Source organism: Triturus cristatus, chromosome 10 (genome assembly GCF_964204655.1).
Source record: "Triturus cristatus chromosome 10, aTriCri1.1, whole genome shotgun sequence".
Lineage (NCBI taxonomy): Eukaryota > Metazoa > Chordata > Amphibia > Caudata > Salamandridae > Triturus > Triturus cristatus.
In genome coordinates this window covers 884,601,642-884,624,279 of record NC_140593.1, presented here as the reverse complement: position 1 = coordinate 884,624,279, position 22,638 = coordinate 884,601,642, and the positions used below count along the sequence as shown (strand labels likewise).

At 48.9% G+C, this 22,638-nt stretch overlaps 1 protein-coding gene across 17 annotated transcripts in view; it reads left to right on the top strand.

Moving 5' to 3' along the window:
* Positions 1 to 22,638, top strand: part of LOC146796177 (uncharacterized) — a 1,057,178-nt gene that overhangs the window by 992,852 nt on the left and 41,688 nt on the right. For 13 of the 17 annotated variants that reach the window (XM_085628582.1, XM_085628595.1, XM_085628592.1 and 10 more), the window contains 2 exons: positions 3,034 to 3,180; positions 20,950 to 21,078. The exons of 1 other annotated variant lie outside the window; for it this stretch is intronic. In XM_085628582.1, the coding sequence (XP_085484708.1) occupies positions 3,034 to 3,180; positions 20,950 to 21,078 (276 nt within the window). The remainder of the gene's footprint in view (positions 1 to 3,033; positions 3,181 to 20,949; positions 21,079 to 22,638) is intronic. 3 more of the 17 variants (XM_085628593.1, XM_085628591.1, XM_085628590.1) reach the window with 1 other exon arrangement.

Below are 22,638 nucleotides of genomic sequence, written 5' to 3'. Positions count from 1 at the left end.
ATGATCCCGGACGGGCTTGCACACCCTCATGTACCTCTCAGCCGAGGCTGCACTCCGTCGGATGCTACATAGCAACATCGCACATAGCGTGACTGCTGGCGCAGACACTACACCAGAGACACACGCATCAGTTACCTCCTTGTCAAGGCCTACACTCAACCATGCCCAGAACCACATGTCGAATGACCACACCCCTTCGCCGTACTTCCGTACGCCTGCCCACAAACTTATGCTCACAGGGGGCACTGACAAGAGGTACACTGGTGCACTTCCTAATAGTACTAGAGTAGGTGATAGTGGTACTGCTCAAGCTGGGTAAAGATGCACTGGAGAGGTTATCACATTTGCCTTTGTCTGACTTGAATCTGTTGGAGAAGAATGTGAACAGGACCTAGAATTCCATTAGATGTTTGGCATGGTTCTGAAGGCATTGCCATTGTCAGCGATGGGTAGAATTTCATAGTAAAAAATGGTACTGCTCTCCTATCTGCTCTAATTATTTTTTTTGTAATCTACCAATTAATATGCCACCTGCTCTCTTTAAGGACATGCATTCTATACTCTTAGCTCTCACATGGTAGAATGGGAAGTACATGTAGCTGAGCTGAAACATATTGTTAAGTGGGGTCCCAGTGCTAACAACCATGAGGCTAAATTCATTAACTGCACTTGGAGAGTTTGAGACCCAACACTAGTGCATTGTGAATAGTCTCTAATCTATTTGGAATGTAATGGGAGCAACAAACTCAAAGTGAATGTGGCAAAAACTGAGGTGCCTATTGTGAACAGCTGTAATGACCTTTTGGCTGGATGGCAACTGGCCCTCCGAAATAGCCGCTAGTCTTGCTCCCTCAAAGACTGTTAAGAATCTCATGGTAGACGACAATCAGTCAATTCTTTCAGCTCAAATAGCTTCCTTATTATCATTATGCACCTAACATCTTGAAGTCTTACAGAAGATTCTTCATTTAATATCCTTAGACTGTAAGCATACTGAAGTCAAACCGTTGATTGGATCTCGCCTGGGATAAGGGAATTCCTTGTATCTGGATTTTCCAAATGTCTCCTGCAGAAGCTCCAGGTCATCAAAAACATAGCATGTTTGATTCTCGGATGCCCCCGTGGCACCCATTCCAAGCGTTTGCTTCAATAGTTATTTTGGCTTAAATTCAACAGCGTGTACAGTTTCAAATCCGCTGTTATTGTTCTAAAGACCTTGTTGAATTATTCTCCTGGATTCATCAGCAATCGTCTTCAAAGAAGCTCTCCCATAACAACCTTGAGACCTTCCTCCTTGAACTACCTTACTGTTCTGATAATTAAGAAATTAAGAGTGGGTGGTCAATCTTTTACATATTCAGCAGTGAGACAGTGGAATTTTGTTTCTGCTGGTTTAAAATCTAAGTTTTCTACTCAGTCTTCCTCGCAACTTAAAACATGGCTATTTCTTAAAGCCTTTGATCTTTAACCGATTATTTTGGTTTTCATTTTTCTCCTCTAAACAGTCACATACCTAGAAACCAGTGATGATGGTGCGTGTAAAAAAGTATATTTACTATAACACAGAAGGCTTACTCCTAAATTGCTCACCACAGCCCTTCATTGCTGGGTTAGATACCTTAGACTATGACAACACCCTCAAGGTGCCTATATGCTGTCTGATAAACAGGGACACTCTGATGACCACAATAAAACCCCTTGAGCAACTATGCACTGTGGACATTGGGATAGCTGTACCTCTCTGGTGCCCTCTGACCATTTGAGGACATTCAGGAGGATTCCTTACACACCAGACAGACAAGAAGTATTCAGCAATGGTGGGGACCTGCAGAATGGAGCCACTATCGATGAAGTTCTGCAAACCCTTCTGACGTGGTTTATAAGACATAGGGCAGATATTGAGGCTATACATTCAACTGACAGCTGAAAGGCTGCTGAAGGGGATATACACACGAAGTGACAGAACTGGAGAACAAAACAGCCCAAGTGTCCCGAGCCTCTTGATAGAGTACATGTACATTGATACAATTTCACTACCTCCACCACACATATTTCAACCCCTTTAGATTATGTGTAATCTTGGAATGCTATCTGTACATTTCCCAAGATGCCGTCTATCTGATTCTGACTTTTCCCATATGGTCTGAGAATGTCCCAACTTGACTTAAAATTGGAACGGGTAGTGGCACAGATTAAGTATGACTCCAAGAAATCCAAAAGACAGTTTTCAGACCTAGCATTGCTGGAGAAAAACAGGATTGCCATGCTCTGGTAGTCACATGTGCAACCACTGTTGATGAAATAGAGGACAGATGTGGTGCGGTGGGCCATGTCCTAGATAGCGCGCCTATATTTAATATCCTCTAAAAACAAATAAGCTTATCTCTGTGAAGACATTGGAGAAAGCCAAACAGGAATTCACAAAACAATCGTATGATGTGCTACACTGAACTATCGCACCTGCTTATGTAGCATTGAGACCAGGATGCATAGCCATGATAAATAGGTTTTGAGGTGCTGCCACCCCATCATTTGGTGTAGTTGCTGATTGCCTCATCCCCCTGTTGAGTTAGACTAGCAGATTGGCACTACAGTTGGATGGTTTTCCCCTACCCTGAACTCTGAAGACAAGTATACATATGTTCTGCAAATGTTATTAGTAATGAAATACTCGGTCCATTTCGGACTCATGGCTGTCTCAACAAATATAGAACCAAATACTATGCTGTAAAAAATATTGGTATTTTAAAAGCACAGTAAATTAATGTTGTTTTGGATTATTTTGCATACAGTAACAATGCGTTTTTATAAAATATTAGCTTGTCCACTTTTACTTAATTGTGCCATGCTTTTTGCTAATGATTTCATACTTTTCTCCAAACAGAAAATAAAAACTAATGAATGACAATAAAGAGATTGTATTGGATGTCATCTCAATATTGTTCCTTATTTTTTATGTACAGGTTTTATAAAAAATAAAATTATTTTAAGAAATAAGAGCAGAAAGTAATTTATTATCTTTTTGTCATGTAGTCAGAAATGTAGATCTCCCTGGCCCACGGGTATCAAGCCGTCAGTGCATTGATTTGACGGAGGATGAGGACATGGTGTGTGAGCCACCGAAAGCCAAAACTTCCACTCCAGAGGAGGACAAGCAGGGAAGTCCTGCACCTGAAAACAGTTAGTTTTTTAATCTTTCTAAACTTGCAGGAATGGTTAGGAGTGGAGTATGATTGTTTGTATCTCACACCACTGTGCCTTTTCCTATGGAATATGGTCCTTGTGATTTGTATTATTTTATTTATTGTTGGTGTCCACTCTCATTTGGTATGAGACTGCTGTCCTGTGGCTAGTTGCCAAGATCTGGCGACATCATGCTTTAAAAAAGGGACTGATGAAAGGCAACCACTTCAGATTCATTTGATCAATGTTCTAGAACTATATTTTATCACATTATTTATCCAGCATTAGATCTTTCATTGATTCACATGCTTGAATTATTTCCTGCTGTCATGCTGGGAATCCTTGGTGGTCGGTCCTTAAACAGCACTGTTCATATGTGCTAATCAAATTCTTTTAAGCCATTCGGTGTGTGTAGCCTTTTGACCATAATATCTGTCCCGAACTTGGTTCAATAGGTTGAAAGGATTTTGAAGTGCACTCTCCTTAGTCTTTGATAGCTCATATTTGTACCATAAGTCAAGTGTAAGGAGGAGCTCTTCAGAGTCCTGCCTTTCTTCGGCTTGATTCATTTTTAGATGTGCCTACAGACAACTTTTATCTGTCTTGTTTGCGAAAGATCTCTAGTGAACAATACCAAAAACGTACGGTGGAGGGCCTAGCACCAGCCCTTTGCTTACCATTAGTTGGCTTTCTTGTCACTGTTATTTGCTTTCTTCTTATTTGATGGCTTCCCTTCTTCTCCTTGCATTTCCCCTGGAGCACAGCCTTTTTTAATTCTTTTGATTGGATGACTTGTATCCTTCCACCGCTCACATTCAGGGACCTACTTTTTTTTTTTTCCTTTAGCACTTGATGATTGCCTATGTTTTCTTGCTCTCTCCTTCATGTATTTCTTCACCCCTTCAATTAATCATATCCCTCCGATGTGCTCCGTATTGCTTCCTCTTCCCCACACCCACAGCTTGTGCGATCTTTTTCCCCACCTGAACTTTTGTTCTCTTTAATTCCATTCTCCCCTGATCTTATTCTTCTCCATTGCTCATCAACCAACATTCTTAGCCCACATTCCTGCATTGTCCTCTTCCCTACCAGCTCCTCCATTGTTGTCCCAGCCTGACTTTTTCACACTTTCTTTGGTGTTACATTTTTGAGGGACCCACAGCTGTCATTTGCTGTCAGGCTGCTCTGCTTTCTTTAAGAGAAAAAAAAAATCATATATGTTTTTATGTACACCTCCAAGTGGCGGCCACCATCTTGGAACACTAAATAAAACAAATGAAATAAATGTACCTGCATCATTACCGACGTACGCGCACATGGACTGATGGGGTCACCACCATTTCTTTTTGTTAATGTGTAACCACTGCAAAGCTGATAGATTAAAAAAAAGAGGTTTGTCAGTGTCGAGAGCGAGGTCAGAAACCTCCTCTGGGACGGGAAATGCCCACGTATAGCAACACGTAAGCTCACTAGAGGATGGTACGATGGGGGGATCGCACTGCCCGACCTACGGCTGTATTATTGTGCCGCTCAGCTTGCTGTAGTGAACCAATGGGTTTTTGCCCCCCCCCCCCGCTGAAGCCGGCATTCCGCACGGATAGATGGGCTCTGTCCACGGGAGGTTACCAACACGCACTCTATTCCAATCCCAAGAGACTGCACCTCACAGGCCCCACCGCACATACGGTGACAACCTGGTATACTGTAACTAAGAAACTGGACTGGCACAATAAAATTACACTACACACCCCCCTGTGGGAATCCGAACAACTTGGCATACTGAGCAGGTGTCCAGGGTTTGATAAATGGGACCTCATAGGACTTTCCTTGGTGCGGGACCTATGGAAACGCAACGCTATGGTCTCGTTTACAAATCTTCTGAAAGAATATCAGCTAGCCGCGTCCGAAACTTATCGTCCCTTCAGATCCGACACGCACTCACCTCTGTGGTCCCTAAGGGGGAGAATCTGCTTGAGGCCTCCCCACTGGAGGACAGACTTTTGACTGAACCCCTGACAAGTAAGGCGATCTCGCTTACCTACCGCAAACTTGTGAACAACCAGCCTGATCCGTTAACCCGGCTTCGTCAACAGTGGGAAACAGACCTTGGTTACTTAGAAGATGATAACTGGTAAGAGGCCCTCTCCTCCCCCTCGGGTGGTCGCAAACCCCATGCGTCTCCGACTGGTCTAACTCAAAGTTCTTCAGAGATCCTACCTTGCTGCACATACACTGGTCAAGATGGGCTGTCAAAATGACTCTAGTTGCCTTAGGGGGTGTACATCCGAAGGTACTTTCTTTCATATAATCTGGGACTGCTCGCTGCTACAACTGTATTGGGGGGAAATTGTTTCAGAGCTGGTGAGAGTGGGTGGGAAAGCTATCACACTATCCCCACAACTTTGTTCAATAGATGTGTGGGAAGCCACAGACCTGACTCATACCGAACGTACATGGGCCTCCCTGGGGTTTGCTCTGGCAAAAAGAAACATTGCTCAGGGGTGGGGGACCGGAGTCCTGCCGAAATACTCGAAATGGGCCAGAGATATGGACAATGCCATAATAGCAGAAAAAGATGTGTTCAAGCATCGAGGGTGCCCGACGAAGTGGGATCACAAATGCACAAAGTGGAACGTATCAAGAGGAAATATTTGTATCTCCCCATTAGTTGAACTAGACAGAAATATTAATGTCCTTGATGCTCTTCCTGTATAATGTTATAACGTGCAGCGATGTGCTAAGTAATCATGTGCATATGCTTTGTTTGTGTTTGGATGCTGCCGAGTGGTCTTATGACCTGTTATTATACCATCACAACTGTTCAATAAAAAGAAAATATAAAAATTTTAAAAAAGAGGAGTCCTGTTGGCGTTACCAATGCTTGTTTTGACTTTTGTCTCTACTGGGCATCTTACTTATCCTACGCTCAGAGAGTAAGGCTGGCTGGTTGTTTCTGGGTGCTTAGCCCAGAGGAAAAGTCTTCTGTATTTGGCTGATGAAGGTGCAGAATGTTCCTTTGTCAACTGGGGAAACCAAGTTTACCACTGTCGAACCTCTGCAACAGTTCTGTTTGGGGGCCATAAGGGAAGTTTGACACTGCTCAGTTAGTTGGTCTTCTTGGCCGGTTGAAGCCCACAACTCAATAAGACATAGGAAAAAGGCCATTGCCTCCAAAAACCTGTCCAGGATTAGATATTGGGGCACAGAGTCAGACAAGACAGGCAGCGGGGGAGACCCATGAAAGAAGCTCCAAGCATGTGCGTACGTTTTGGAGCAAGTGAGAAGAATATTGAAACGCTGTAGCAAAGCCCTCACACTGGCCTGAAAACTAAACGGGGCAGTATACTATAGAAGCTCAGACTGGCCATCTTCAAGCAGTGACAGAATGTGATATGGAATACTTTGTAAGAATTGGTGTTGTGAGGCTACAGTCTCTTGACAACCAAAGGGGAGTGTTCCAGGGGAGGATTCGGGGTCTCCCAGATTCCATTCCTGCAGAGACGTTCAAGTAAATGGGTGAAACGTTGTCTCACACAGATGATGCCAAGTATCTACGTTAAGTGTATCCTATTCCAGTTAGGAATATCAATACAAGTGATGGATGTCTTGAGCTCACCGGAAATGAAGGACAAATTTGGATCAAGAAAAAAGAGATGTACATTGGTGATCACTGTTTCCAAAAGTTTCTGAACTCTGCCCCAAGACTGCGAAGAGAAAAAAAAATTCCTGAGAAGCAAGAGGGAGAGAACTGAGAAACAAGTGATGATGACTCTACGTTAAATCTTAGTGTAGATTTTGAGGATTAACAGTACTGTTTTACTTGGACTGAGGCTGTGGAATAATTCCTGACTAATCTTGCTGGGGATGGTAAGAGCATTGAGGACTCCTCACCTAAGTGAAGTGTAAGGTATCTGGTATGAGTGTTGGATGTGTCCACATGTTCCAGACCCCAGAGACCAATCAGCCACAAGAAGGAAAGTTGGAAGTGTGGGTGAGCTGATGTGTGTGTGTGTTTGTCTCTCCAATTACCGTTTTGATTTTGCCTATGTCTCTTTTTTTCAATTGCCCTCCCTTTTTTTTTTTTAGATCCTGCTGGGAATTTGGTGGTATAAAATTATCTCTGAAAGTGGGAGTTGTTTGCTAAATACTTGTCAAATATGTTATATATTCTTGTAGGGTTTTGCACTGTTTGATTGTGTTTGCCATCCGTTTTTAGGTCGAGCCTGGGCAGCGCTTGCACTGCTCTGCAAGCCATGCAGTATTGGAGTATGTACTTGAAGCCCCACCCACTCTCTGCCCAGATTTGTCATTGGCTTGTGCTCGTTATTAGGCTTGTTAGTCCCTCCTTAGTACCGCCGTGTCTTCATTTGTAACTTCCCATGAGGACTGGTCCTTTTACTTTGGTTGTTACAGGGTACGTCTTTTGTAGTCTTTAGGCACTATTTTCTTTATTGAGTTTCTCTTACTGCAGGAGCGCAGGAGGGTCTTTCATGCGCAATTGTGACCACCGGCTTGTTTATATAAATTGAAGCAAACTGGGAGCTCTTCAGGGGCCATAGGAGACAGAAGGGGGCAACTCAGCGATGCCTTCAAGCATTTGGAATGCAATAGGTCTCGCATTTGCAAGAGTTTAAGCTATTGGCATTGTAAATGAGAATGCTATTTACTAATGTTTTAAAAGCCAAAACATAAATAAAAGGCATTTCCATTTACAATGCCAATTGCTCAAACTCGCGTAAATGCGAGACTTATTGCATTGCAGATGCGTGTTAGTTCCTGGCTCTAAACAGGAAATGCGCTGTCTCAGAGTCATGTTGTGTATACATTTTGTGCTTCAGCCTGCCCATAAGCTTCCAATTTACTGGCTCTATCGTGGCTCTCCTAATCTTTCTTCCCATTTGTCCATGGCATGCATGCGCCATGCCTCTTGCTGTTTATCCCTCCCCGAGAGCAGGGGCCAATTACTATATCAATCCACTAGTCACCATTTTACCATTTGTTTTTGGAACTACTTTTTTTTGTTTATTTTGAGCTCTTAACACGAGTGCTCGGGTTAGCAGCCGCTCAGAGCTCAGACAGTCCCGCGAATCTATTTTTTTTTGGTTAATCGTTCAGAGCAGCTGCTTTCAGTTCTCACTGTCACATGTGGGAGGTGAAAAAAACATGTTCCCTTGCCCTCCTCCCAGTTCTGGGGAGAAGCATTTTAAGCTTATGGAGAACGCATTCTCTGACTTTTGCCTGATTTGCATTTAGTTTTTTTTTATGTTTGCCGATTCCTGAGTTTTTGGTAGGAAGTTCATGGTTGCCACAGTAATGCATAAGAATCAGCGCAGTAATTTGAAAAAGGCAAGGGTCATTGTCAAACCCTGTCTGGTAAACCTTTGGGAGGACTTACTTTAGGTTTAAGTTGACGTTACAAGATGGCCGCTGCTTTTGTAGCCTCTATTCATACTCTCTGTAAGCACCTGTGCAGTCTAGTGGTTAAGGGAAGTACGCGCGATCCCTGTTGCGCACTTCAACTGAAGTTCGTTAGCGTTCACACGTTTCCTCCGTTTCTCCTCAGCTTATGTTGAAGTAGTGAACGGAAATCATAGTCGCGTGAGCGTTTATTAGCACTCGCTGCCAGAGTCTCAGAATATTAGAATTCTTAGTCGCGTGAGCGTTTACTAGCGCTCGCTGCCAGAGTCTCAGAATATTTGAACTAAGTTATTCAATTCCTTGGCCTCAGCAGAATTACAGCGCTTCCGTCATTCGAGTGAGTGCACCAGCCAAGGCGCATCTCCTCAGTTTACAGAGTACTCTGAAGGACGTTTGAGCTACAGAGCCAGAGCAACTTTCCTGGGAACTCTCATACCAAGTAAGACTCAGCCAAGAAAGTAGCGCTTGCTTCAAATTGCGCCATTCTGCAGACTTCTTCCTACCTCACACCAAGGTAGTCCTTCTGTCCCCTCAGTTGCGCTTTCCCTTTTTACTTTCCTCCCTCTTTTCCCTACCTTGTACCTCTTTGCGCGTAAAGAACAAGTAATGCGAAGCTTGGGCTAAAGTCTGAAGTATTCCAGGAAGAACCATCACCAACAAAAGACCTTAATGGAATGAACTATTAAAACAAACTGTTTGAAATAGAAGGTATTTAAATGTTAGAGCTGCACACATACTTAGTAGTAGGTTTGGTTAAGAAAAGCTCATGTAATATCTCTTTAGTTCCAGATATCCAGCACAACCTCAGACAGAACATTTCACATTGTGCAACACAGAAAATCTAGAAGAGAGGCATTAACTCCTGCTGAAACTGGTAGGGAGAACATAGAATCTAAGTACACGTCAGGTACATAGTAGAGAGATTGTAGTTGCATTTATGTTCTCTTTTCCCTTTGTGAATTAGGCACCCTCCGAGCATCCAGGAACCTCAACATAGAAGAGTCCAGGGAGAAGTACGAGGGTGGTAGCCGAAGAAGGAGTGTCTCTTCTCTTTCCCATTCCCCTTTCCCCCCTATTGGTGACGTTGCTCTGTTGCTCAGTAGAGTGGCGCGACGGCACCGGTGGGCGGGCATTGGGAGCATCATCCATTCTGCTTCTGCAAAGACTAGAGTTTTGGGGGCTTTTTTAAAAAATAACGCTAAAAGCTGTGGCACATGCGAGAATAGGGACTGGTTCTCGTCAGCTGTTTTGACCCCGGGCGTTTGTAAAAAAGGGTTTTATTGAGCAGTGGTGTAACGAAATTTGAAGGGGGCTTCCCACACTCCAGAACCTGCCCAGAGCTCTCAATCCAGGGACCTGCCCATGCTGAAGGGGGGCCCCCAGAGCTTGGGGCTTTTGTTACGCCACTGTCTTTAAGCAGAAAAACAAAGGAATCGAGAGAAGAGCAGCGAGCATCAAGATCTCTGGTGAGTTGCCTGATTAACAAAAATAACTTTTCCCTCCTAAGCCCTCTCCGAGAAGCAGTACAGGCCCCTATGGAGGGATCTCATTTTTTTGCAACAATGTTTCAAATTAAAAACTGCAGTCATTTTCATTGCTCCTGCTTTAAATGTATGCACTTGCATTAAATAAGTTTGCATCTTTTTTTAGGGGTGCTTGATGATCTTTTTCTGGTAGGTTCTCGGGTCTGCTGGAATTTAGTGGAGTCTCGAGAAATGGCACACTGTAATTTAATATGCCTTTTTAGGTCTCAAATGTCCCTGAAATTGAGGGGTCCTAGACCTTCTTGAAATTAACCCCCTCAGCTGCGTGGCAGTTCCTGCTTTGGAGAGCTCATGGCGCCAATACGTCACATTACTGGGCGATTGGCACTGTATAAATACCCGCAAGGGTAAAGAATGTTCACATATCTCATTGTAATATATTTAGCTTAGGCTCGTTTGAAAAGCTTTGTACCAGTGATCTGAAAGAAACACGTTAGTTAGATTCCTTACCTTAGAATATCCCCAGGCGTCCGGCTGGATCCGGAAAGATTTTTTGTCAGCAATACCATTGCGCATCGCTAGGCGTCATCTGCGGCTCCGCGTCCGTCGTCGTGATTGCCAGGATGACGTCGTCGGAGTACTTAGACGCCGCCCTCGCGCACTGACGTCAGTTCTTCTTTTTTCCACGCCAGTAAGCGCAGACCCGGGAAGAGCATACCCTTTAGTCACTTTTTGACTAAACATTTTGAACTTTTTTGGTTCCTATTTCGAGTCGACCTCAACTTCTGGTGCCGGTAGGGATGCCCGGGTTCAAGCCATGCGACGCCTGTCACCGCCTGATGTCGGTCACGGATCACCACCGCCGGTGTCTCTACTGCCTTGGGGCCGACCACGATGCAGAGTCGCGCCTCGACTGCCGGGCCTTGACCTCGTAGGCTAGGCGGGAGCGGTCCCGCAAGCTGCTCGAGATCCGGCAGTCGGTGCCGCTCAAGGTCCCGGTCGAGGAGGAGGTCGAGGGACTGGTCGCGGAGCCGCAGCCATCACCGCTCAACGGGGTCGAAGTCTTCTCATTCCGGTAAGTCTAGGCACAGCAAGAAGTCGAAGCGGCGACATCGCTCTTCTGACTCCCCTCGCCGGTCGCGCGACTCGGCTGAGGGTTGGGGTGGTACCACCCGCGCGGCTCACGCGGAGCCACAAGAGTCGCATCCAGCCCCATACCCTCTGGTCCCTGGGCCCGATGCGACTCCGATGGAGATCCGAGACTTCCTTCGGGCCCCGCAGATCCGACTGGGGAGCCTAGCGAGCCGGCGGCTCCGGCCCCGGCGCCGACTTCGGTCCCGATGCCGCAGGTCCCTGGGGATCCTGGCCTGGATCCTGGTCGACGCCGGTCAACCTTACGACCCCTCCGCAGGCCCTCGACCCCTTCGGTGCCCCCCCCTGCGCCATCTTTGGACGACGTCGTCCCCAGGTTTAGTCCCGGTCCGGGCCCGGCGTTGGAGCGGCGCAATCCGGCGCTGTATATGGCGCCAATGGATGACCGATTCAACTACTGCCCGGCTCCGACCTTTCCACCTGTGTACCAGGAGTCGGATGACTGGGACGACTGGGAGGGATCTGAGGACCCTCTGGCACAGCAGTGCCAGTTATCTCAGGACTGGGCAGAAGAGCTGGGGGATGCCAGTGGTCTTGACACCTCCCCTGACACTGGCTTCATCTCTCCTCCCTCCATGGCTACGGAGGAGGATGCTACCTATTCTTTGGTGCTGGGCAGGGCTGCTGAAGCCCTTCAGCTAGAGCTCCCTGCAGTGGCCGTGAGGACTAACCTCCTCACTGAAGTGTTTCAACCGCCGGTAAGCTCCTCGGAGCCTCTGCTGCAGTTCAATGAAGCACTGACGGACGTTCTGATGGGCACCTGGTCCAAGCCCTTCACAGTCCCTCCTGTGGACCGGAACGTGGCCCGGCGCCACCGCCCTGCACCGGGCGACCCCAGCTTTCTGTTGGTGCACCCCACGCCTGAGAGCCTGGTTATCCAGGCCTCTACCTCCCAGACCGCCTTCCCGTCCGCTCCCCCGGATCGGAAATCCAAAAGGTTGGGGTTGCGGTCTATCAACACCCGTGCCTTTTGGACCATTACACCCACTCTTTGTGGGATACGGTGGTGGACGTGCTGTCCCAGTGTCCGGAGGAGGCCCAGACACGGCTCGCCCAGGCTCTTGCCGAGGGGCGGGATGCAGCACAGTACTCGATACGATGTGGGCTTGACACAATGGACTCGCTAGGTAGGGCAATTGTGACCACGGTGGCGATTCGTCGCCACGCCTGGCTGAGGTCCATGAAGTTCTCCGGGGATGTCCAGAGCACCCTCATGGACATGCCCTTCGATGGCCGTCGCGTCTTTGGCGACAAAGCGGATAGTGCGCTGGAGCGCTTTAAGGACTACAGGGCTACGACCAAGTCCTTGGGCCTCTCGGCCCCGCGCCCGCAAACTTCCGCTTTTCGCCCCTTTCGTGGCCAAGAAAGGGGTGCCCCCACACGTCCGTCTAGCCACAGGCCGCAGAACCAGCCTCAACGCGGTCGCGGACGTGGATTCCGCCGAGGCGGAGCGGGGGGACAGAGAGCTGGTCAGCCCACATCTACCCCAGCAGCATCTGCCTTCCTAGTCCGAGCTTTCAGGGCAATTCCACGCCAGTGGGAGGCAGAGTTCGCCATCACCTGCTCCACTGGCGTACCATCACATTGGACAGGTGGGTGCTGCAAATCGTCGAAGGGGCTACTCCCTCCCCTTTGAGGCGACTCCTCCAGCCATGCCACCGCAGTACCACCGCATGTCGGGGGATCACTTGCAACTTCTGCAGGAGGAAGTTACGGCCCTCTTGGCCAAGGGGGCCATCGAGCGCGTTCCTGGCCAAGAAGTAGGTCGGGGTTGTTATTCCCACTACTTTCTGGTTCCCAAGAAGGGCAAAGGGGGCCTACGCCCTATCTTGGACCTCAGGAGCGTCAACGCCTTCCTTCGGAAGGAGAAGTTCAAGGTGCTCACCTTAGCTCAGGTATTGGTTGCTCTAGACCCTGGAGACTGGATGGTAGCGTTGGACTTGCAGGACGCTTATTTCCACATCCCCGCATTACCTGCGGTTCACGGTAGGCCACGAGCACTTTCAGTTTACCATGCTCCCCTTTGGCCTCACCAGTGCCCCTCGGGTGTTCACGAAGGTGATGGCGGTATTCGCAGCTCATCTGTGCAGATTAGGGGTTCCAGTCTTCCCCTATCTCGACGACTGGCTGTTGAAAGCGGGCTCGCCCCAGGCAGTCTGTCTCCCACCTCCAGACTTCGGCCGACCTCCTGCATTTGCTGGGGTTCTCCATCAACGTGCCGAAGTCGCATCTGAGTCCCTCCCAGAAGCGCCTTTTCATCGGAGCGGTTCTGGACTCGGCGCAATTCTGGGTCTATCCTCCGGAACAGCGGGTTCGGGATATTCAGGCTCTGATTCCGATCTTTCAGCCTTTATCCCAGGTTTCGGTCAGGTTGGTACTGCGGCTACTGGGTCTGATGGCCTCCTGCATCCTGCTGGTACATCACGCCAGGTCGCGGATGCGGGCTCTGCAGTGGGACCTGAAGTTTCAGTGGGCCCAGCATCGGGGCAACCTGTCCTACCATGTCTTGATCTCAGAGGGGACTGCAAGACAGTTGCAGTGGTGGCTCACGGACCGCGATTGGGTCAGTGGCAGATCCCTCTCCCTACCCCAACCGGAGCACGTAGTGGTGACGGATGCGTTTCTCCTGGGATGGGGGGGCCACATGGGAGAGGCGGAGATCAGAGGCCTCTGGTTTCCGGCGGAGTCCCGGCTCCATATCAACCTATTGGAGCTGCGGGCGATCCGGCTTGCACTGAAGGCATTCCTTCCCTCTGTTCGGGGAAGTGTAGTGCAGGTGTTCACGGACAACACCACCGCCATGTGGTATTGCAACAAACGGGGAGGGGTGGGGTCGTGGACCCTTTGGCAGGAGGCTCTGCGCCTCTGGACATGGCTGGAACATCAGGGCATCACCCTGGTGGTTCAACACCTGGCGGGCTCTCTGAACGCCAGGGCGGACGAACTCAGTCGCCGGTGCATGATGGATCACGAATGGCGTCTGAACTCGGACATGGCGCAAGGACTCTTTCGGCAGTGGGGAGAGCCTTGGTTAGATCTATTCGCCACCGAAGAGAACGCGCAATGTCATCAGTTCTGCGCGTTGGAATTTCCAAGGCGGTACTCGCTCGGAGACGCTTTTCGTCGCGAGTGGAGTTGCGGTCTATTGTACGCCTTTCGCCTATACCACTTCTGCCCAGAGTGCTGAAGAAGATCAGGCGCGACCGGGCCCAAGTCATCCTAGAGGCTCCGGATTGGGCACGAAGATACTGGTATCCCGAGCTACTCAGTCTATCGATCGATCCCCCAGTTCGACTGCCTCTTCAGGAGGACCTTCTGTCGCAGCAACAGGGGACGGTCCTCCACCCGAACTTGTCCAGCCTCCACCTTCATGCGTGGAGATTAAGCGGCGACAGTTGATGCCATTTGACTTGCCTCCTGAAGTCTGTGATGTCATTCTGGCAGCCAGGCGTCCCTCCAATAAAACGGTATTCGCCTGCAGGTGGAACAAATTTGTGGCATGGTGCACAGCAAAGGCTGTGGATCCCCTTTCTACCCCTCTTTCTGAGGTTCTCCTCTTTCTTCTTTCCCTTGCCCAGCAGGGCTCTGCTCTGGGCACCCTCAAGGGATATCTTTCAGCTATTTCTGCTTTCTTACGGCTTCCTGATCAGCCTTCTCTTTTCAAATCCCCTGTTGTTGCTCGATTCTTTAAAGGCATTACTCATATGTTTCCTCCTGTCCCTTTCGTAATGCCTCAGTGGGATTTGAACCTGGTGTTAACCTATCTGATGTGCGCTCCCTTTGAGCCACTTCATAATTGTCCTCTCCTGGTTGCCATCACCTCTGCTAGACAGGTGAGTGAGCTCCAGGCTCTATCTTCTAAGCCTCCTTTCCTTTCTGTCCATCTGGACAAGGTTATTCTCAGGACTCTTCCTTCCTTTCTCCCTAAGGTGGTAACTGCTTTTCACATCGGCTAGTTTGTTACACTACCCACCTTCTTTCCGCCTCCGCATCCCTCGAAAGAGGAAGAGAGGCTCCACCGTCTGGACCCAAAACGGGTGCTGTCCTTCTATCTGGACCGCACAAAACAGTTCCGGGTGACGACCAACTCTTTGTTGGCTACGTGGGTGCTGAGAAGGAGTGGGCAGTGCACAAGCCAACCATCTCTCGGTGAGTCGTTTTGTGCATTAAGGCCTGTTATTCCTTGGCTAAGAAGGATGCTCCTGTGGGGCTGAGAGCCCATTCCACCCGGGCCACGGCGGCTACTACTGCCCTGGGACGGGGAGTCCCTCTGCAGGACATTTGTCAGGCAGCAACGTGGGCCTTGCTGCACACGTTTGCCAAGCATTACTGCCTGGACAGCCAAGTCCGGAGAGACGGCTTCTTTGGCCATTCCGTTCTCCAGGACTTCCTGGTGTGTTCTTGGTTCGCAGACCCACCACCGGGGTTGGTATTGCTGGGTTATCTATTCTAAGGTAAGGAATCTAACTAATATGTTTCTTTCAGATGAACAAGTTACTTACCATCGGTAACGATATATCTGTAAGAAACATTAGTTAGTTAGATTCCTTACCGCCCCACCCATCCTCCCCGTTCTGCGCACTGATATCTAGGGTTAAGGTCATCCCTTTCAGGGCCCTAGATTCATGGCACCAGTGTCGGTCTCTTGCATGGCTCTGCGTTCCTGGCGCGGAAAGCTATGTACAAGAACTGACGTAAGCGCGCAAGGGCGGCGTCTAAGTACTCAGACGACGTCATTCCGGCGATCACGACGACGGACACGGAGTCGCCGATGACGCCAAGCGACGCGCAAGGGTATTGCTGACGAAAAATCTTTCCGGATCCAGCCTGACGCCTGGGGATATTCTAAGGTAAGGAATCTAACTAACTAATGTTTCTTACAGATATATCGTTACCGATGGTAAGTAACTTGTTCAACAGTACCGACTGTCAAAGGCGCACAGAGGACATAGTCATGGCAGGTGATCTTACAGTTCCCGCCTGCTTTTCCCCCTGCCTCACACACACCACTATTGCTTTCGACTCGTTGCAGGCAGTAAAGCAGCCCTTACAACAAGCCTGGATTCAAAGAGATCAATTTACAGCCAGATGTTTCCTGTTAAGCACATTCCTGCTGTACCTTGTGTTGACACTCCCTCTGCTGTAATCTCCATGACGCCCTCTCTTCCTAACATCTGCTAGTATGACAAAGCTAGTCACCCATATTTTTCAGATGTTTATTAAAGTCCATTGACAAAGCCAATAGCTCTCCAATCGGCGAGATCAATTGGCTTTGCCAATGCTTGTTATTTATATGTGCGCTCCTTGAGGAGAATGTTAAAAAGAAGTTCCAAAAAAAACAGACTCAAATGCACCATATCTGAAAGAGACTGTTAGTTGTAGATTCCTTACCTTAGAATCTTCCCCCGTCAGACTTGATCCGGAGATTTTTCTTAGCAGTACCCCTGCACATCTGTAGGTGGCGCTGGTCGATTCCATGACCATCAGCAGCCTCGTGGTCACCGGGATGACGTAGTGGTGTCTATACGCCGCCCCTGCGCTCTGACGTCAGTTCTTTCTTTTCCCACGCCAGCCTAGCACGTATCCAGAGAGAGCTACCCCTTAGCTGTTTCTTGGGTAGCTTTTTTCAAAGTTTTGTTTGTCTTTTTTGAGTCTTCATCTCCTGGTGCATGAGGAATGTCCCTACGTCGGACCGGTTTCAAGCCCTTTGGTGCCCATCTCAGGATGATGTCTGTGACAGACCCGCACCTTGTGTGCTTGTGGTGTCTGGAGCGTGACCCAAAGACGTGCGCCGACTGCCGGGCCATGAATCCGAAGACTTTGCGGGTGCAGTCCCGAAAGTTACTGGAGGCCTGGCGGTCGGCTCCACGTCACTCAAGGTGTCGTTCAAGAGGAAGGTCCCAAGGCCGTTTGCGGAGTCCCCACTCCTTGTCGCACTCAAAGTTGTCGAGGTCACAGGCAAGTCTAAACACAAGAAGAAGGCGAAGATGCACAAGCGTTCTTCACCTTCTCCTCGGCGGTCGGCCGACGCGACGCAGGATTCGGAGTGTCGTCGCTCAAAGGGTCCGTCTCCGCTGCCTGATTGAGAGATTCCGCGTCTACCCCCATTTCCGGGAGCCGGAGCGTCCCATGCCCAACTCGATCAATTTTCCGAGGCCTTACACCTCATCTTTGTTTGGGCAGCCCAACTCCGCCTGCGCACCGTCCGACCCCGCGGAGCGGTTTGGGGTCCTGGGCCTTTGATGCTGGCGAGGTTCCCCACGGATTCAGGCCTGGATCCGGATCGATGCCGGTCGATCTCACTCGACCTTCCCCAGTGCTGAGCCCGGCAAAATGACGCCCCCGGTGCCGGTTCGTGCCCCCGCCCGGCACCATCCCATCTTCGTCCCCATCTTCATCCCCAAGTTGGAGCCGGACCAACATCGGAACCGACGCCGGATAGTATTTTTGTTCTCCTGCTCATCCCTGGTGTTCCCTACCGACCAGAGGGTGGTGATGAGGACTGGGAGGGGTCGTTGGACCCTTTAACAGACCAGCTTCAGGAACCGGACTGGTGAGAGGACCTGGGTGATGCAGGTGGTCTGGACACTTCTTCAGACATTGGCTTGCTTTCTCACCCTACCGTGGGTATGGAGGAGGGAGCGTCCTATGCTGTGGTGGTGCGAAGGGCGGCCGAGGCCGTGGGCCTTGAGCTCCCTTCAGTGGCAGTCAGGGCTAACCTTCTGACAAAGGTGCTTCAGCCTTCAGCGTCCACTTCTGAACCCCTATTGCCGTTTAATTAAGCCCTCACTGACGTCCTCCTGGGCACCTCATCCAAGCCCAGCGCAGGCGCTCCTGTGGAGAGGATGATTGCCCACCGCTACTGCCCATCCCCAGGCTACCCAGTGTTCCTAACCCAACACTCCTTCCCCCGAGAGCTTGGTGGTCTTCAAAGGGCACATTCCCTTCTGCCCTTCCAGATAGGGAATCCAAGAATCTGGACCGTCTTGGGAAGCACATGTTCTCTTCGTCCAGCTTGGCACTGCTGTCTGTGAATACTGCGTGCCTCTTGGGCCGATACCCCCATACCATCTGGGGATACGGTTGTGCAGTTGCTGCCTCAGTGCCCTGAGGAGGCCCGGGCCGTTCTCTCCCAGGCAGTGGCGGACGCAGCCAAATTGACAAGATGTGGACTGGATACCACCGACTCACTGGGCAGAACGATTGCCACGTCTGTAGCCCTTCGGTGCTAAGCCTGGTTGAGGACATCTGGCTTTTTGGGGGATGTCCAGTCAACTTTGATAGACATGCCCTTTTATGGCCGTCTTTTTTGCAATAATGCAGACTCGGCCCTGGAGCGTTTTAAAGATTCTCGGGCTGTGGACAGATCTTTGGGCCTCGCTGCGTCTTCTCGCCCACTCCAGTCTGCTTTTCGTCCCTTTCGTGGCTACAGAAAGGGCACCCAACCATGTCTGGCCCAGCCTAGCCACTGGTTCACGCAAGCTGCCCAGCCTCTGCATGGCCGCATGGCTGCGTGAGATACAGCAACCACGCGGGTCTGGGAGCCAGTGGGTGGGCCAGTCCATCCTGCACCCCGCCACCGCAGCCTCCAAACCTTCCTAGTCTGACGTTTCAGGCCCATCAACTGCAAGTATGGAGGCAGGATTCGCCATCACCTCCCGCACTGGCAATCCATCACGTCGGACAGATGGGTTTTTGCAAATTGTCCGAAGGGGCTACTCCCTCCCCTTCAAGACTACCCCTCCCTCCATGTCACTGTCTTTCGATTGCATGTCAGAGGATCATTTGGCACTTCTCTGACAGGAAGTCTCATCTTTCTTGGCCAAGGGGGCTATAGAGAGGGTCCCTGCGCCAGAAGTAGGTCATAGTTGCTATTCCCGCTACCTTCTGGTACCCAAGAACGACAAAGGCCTGTGTCTTATTTTATACCTCAGGGCCCTCATCCGCTTCCTCCGGAAGCAGAAAATCAGAATGCTCATGTTGGCTCAGGTCCTGTCTGCCTTCGACCCCGGAGACTGGATGGTGGCGTTAGACTTGCAGACAGCCTATGTTCGAGGCATGTGAGCTGTAGATCACATGCTTATAAATAGATCGCCATCTAGTGTTCGGTCCGGATGTTTGCACTTTGTTTTTCTTCGAAGAAGTCTTCCTAGTCACGAGGTAGGTGACTTCTCCTTTCTGTGATAGCGCGCATGGTCATCGACTCCATCTTTAGATTGTGTTTTTTTCGCCATCGGGTTCGGATGTGACTTGCTACGCTCCTGTTCGACCCCGATCCTTCGGTTCCTCTCGGCACGTACAACATTCACCCTTGACAGTATTGTTTCAGATCGCGTTCCCTTTCTTCACGGATCGTGTTACAGCTAAAAACTAATTTCGGTCGGAGAGCTCGTGGTAGGCCATCAGGCCTAACCCCCGGTTCGACTCACAGTCAATGGAACAAACTCACTTTAAGTTCTGCTCTCGGTGCCACTTGAAATACCCGTGAACCGACACACACGATGTCTGCAACCTTGTTTGTCACCGGAACACAGTGAACGAGACTGCAACACGTGCCGAGCTTTCCGCTCCAAAAAAACTCTTTGCGACCGCTGGGCCAACAACTCGACATGCAGAGCCAACACACAGGCTCCATTCCGGACCTCTTCAGACCTGAATCGGAGCAAGAAGAAGCTGGCGACCCCATCAGAGCTGATGAGGAACAGGAAGAAATCTCCCTTTCCGACGATGGCTCCGACCTGGATGAAGACATACTGCATGGACAACGTACTGCAAGTACAGTCCCTACCTTGCCCCAACTTCCAGTTCCACCGAAAAAGAAGGCTCCGGACCAACTCATGCCCTCAGGCCCCGGTCGGCAACGAGATCACGCTTCTGACGCCCCGCCTCCAGGCTCGGCCACGAAGCCTACCAAAAAGCCTTCCGGCTCCGAAAAGCTCCATGTCAAATCAGGCACTGTGCAAAAGCCTTCAGGGTCGAAGGCAAAGTCCGGCACCGAACATCACCACTCAAGAAACCATCGGCACTGAAACCTTCGACGCCGAAACAGACAGACACCAAAATCACCTAAAAAACATACTTTCAGTGATCCGCTCGAAAAACCGGATCCGAAACAGAAAAATCAACGGAAAGTCAGCCAAGCACATGCATTTCAAAGATATACCAGTTAACATGAAACACTGTTACAGATGCACCTTCTTTTTCTCCAGCTCTGGATCTTTCACAAATTCATATTTACTAATGGCATCAGCACCTAAAGCAAAACTAAGTTCAAGGAAGCATGTGTCAAAGTTGGAGGACTATTATCACAGGTGTAGCTTATGCCAAACTGCAATTACATTGTCTGAAGAATGGCATATTTTACAGCATTTCTGTTCATCTCAGTAACAGATGTCAGAGGGAAGTTTGACTAAACAATTTAATTTAATGTAGGTAGCTAGAAATGCTAGCAAGCCATAATTAAAAGTACTGTTTTTTATTAATTTTAGGCTGTTACAAAGTGACAAATCAGCAGTTCGAAAACCACCTTCAGTGTATTTCCTTCAACAGAGTGACGAATGGCTAATGGCAGTGATTTCTTGAGAGGTGGCATTTTCTTCGCATGGGTCTGGGTGTTTTTTTAGAGTGATTTCCACAATGAACTGATTTATGTGGAGATTTCTGTAATAGATCCTTAATCATTCACTTTAACTATGCTCTCTCCATTGTGCAGGCAGTAAAGGGGATCCTCCTGGTGACCCCTGCATTGACCTCACTGCGGCAGAGGAGGAACGGAAAAGTGATAGGGACAAACCTTTGGACCCTGGACCTGTTGGCCAGTTTGAAAATACCTCAGAAGACGGTGATTTGTTTTCATCTCTGCTTTATAAAATTACATTGCTTGCTTTCCATTTACTGACCTCTCAGATTAACCTGAAGGTCTACCAGCAACATAAATCTTTTGCATCTGGGTGTGGAGAAAGAGTTTGTGGTCTGCTTTTGGAGGGGATTCTGGGCATTCCAAATGTTACTTTGTGTAGGTCCTTCTCAGTGCTATCACCGTTTGTCCCAGACTTAATTTGAGGCCAGCAAGCTAATGTCCTAGTTTTCCCGTTGTAATTCCCCTCGCTGGAGGAGCAATGCTAGTTTGCAGTTCCATTTAAACTAATTAGCTCTTATTGCCTCTAGTTTTGTATATTGGAGTAAGCGTCCTAAGTAAAATAAAGATATGTATGTACCGTTACTTGATGGGCTGATTCAAAAACCAGCCAATCAGTGCACAATTGCAATTGAACTAAAGGTGAAGGCTATCCTTAAAAACAATCAAAAGCTGATGTACAAGAGATAGTGTCTTGTGATGTAGGAATTGAAGAGACAATGTAACATATGGAAATGTTGATCACTTGTACTTTATACGTGTCAATCCTCATCCCTAAATGATGGTTCAAGGCTTGAACCACAAATCCTTGTCACTTCTCCTTAAGGTAATGAGCTATCCTTTTACACATGTTGTCCGTATACTGATATATGCAGTTTTATGCATCGTGTAATTATGTATATTTCTTTTGGTATATAAACCATTCGTTTTAGTCAAACACGCTACGTGGTTTTCTGTATTTGAGTGTTGAACAGAACCTCCAGACTGGGCGTCTTCATCACTGTTACAGTAAGGTAGGCGTCTGTGTAGGAAAGTGCCCTTTTTTGACATGGTCACCCCCACTTTTTGCCTGGTATCTGATGCAATTTTGACAGAAGTGCACTGGGTTCCTGCTTTCCAGGTCTCCAGAGCCAGGTCTTTTTCCCTCAACCTGTACAGTTTTCCCCCCAATTGTCAATACCTTTAGCACCCCCTGTAAGTCCCTAGTAACTGGTACTAAGGGCAGGTAGGCTAAAAAGGGGCCCTAAGGGCTGCAGCATGTATTGTGCCACCCTAAGGGACCCCTGATCAGACTCATGCAAACTGCCAGTGCAGGCTGTGTGACATGGCGCAGAGAAAAGTGAAGACAGGACATGGCAACACCTCCTGTGTGTCATGCCTGCAGTATAGGTAAGGCACCCGTACAGCAGGCCTTACATATCTGCATGGGAAGTGCCCCTGTGATGTCTAAGTTGATTCTTAGATATTACTAGTGAACAAGGAAGCCGTTTTAAGTACATGTGCTGGACACTGGTAATTACAAGTTCCCCAGCTGCATGATGGCTTCCCTGAAACTAGAGATGTTTGGTATCAAATATCTCGTATTAATAAGCCCACACATATTCTAGTGATGGATTTATTAATACAGGCACCCAGAGGGCGCCTTAGAGGTGCCCCCTGAAAACCTACCAACTACTAGTGTACTGGCTTACTGGTGCAGATCAGCCTGCCACCACAGACAGATTTCTGACCTCCTGCAGTTGCCAGCCCACGCTCTCTGAAGGC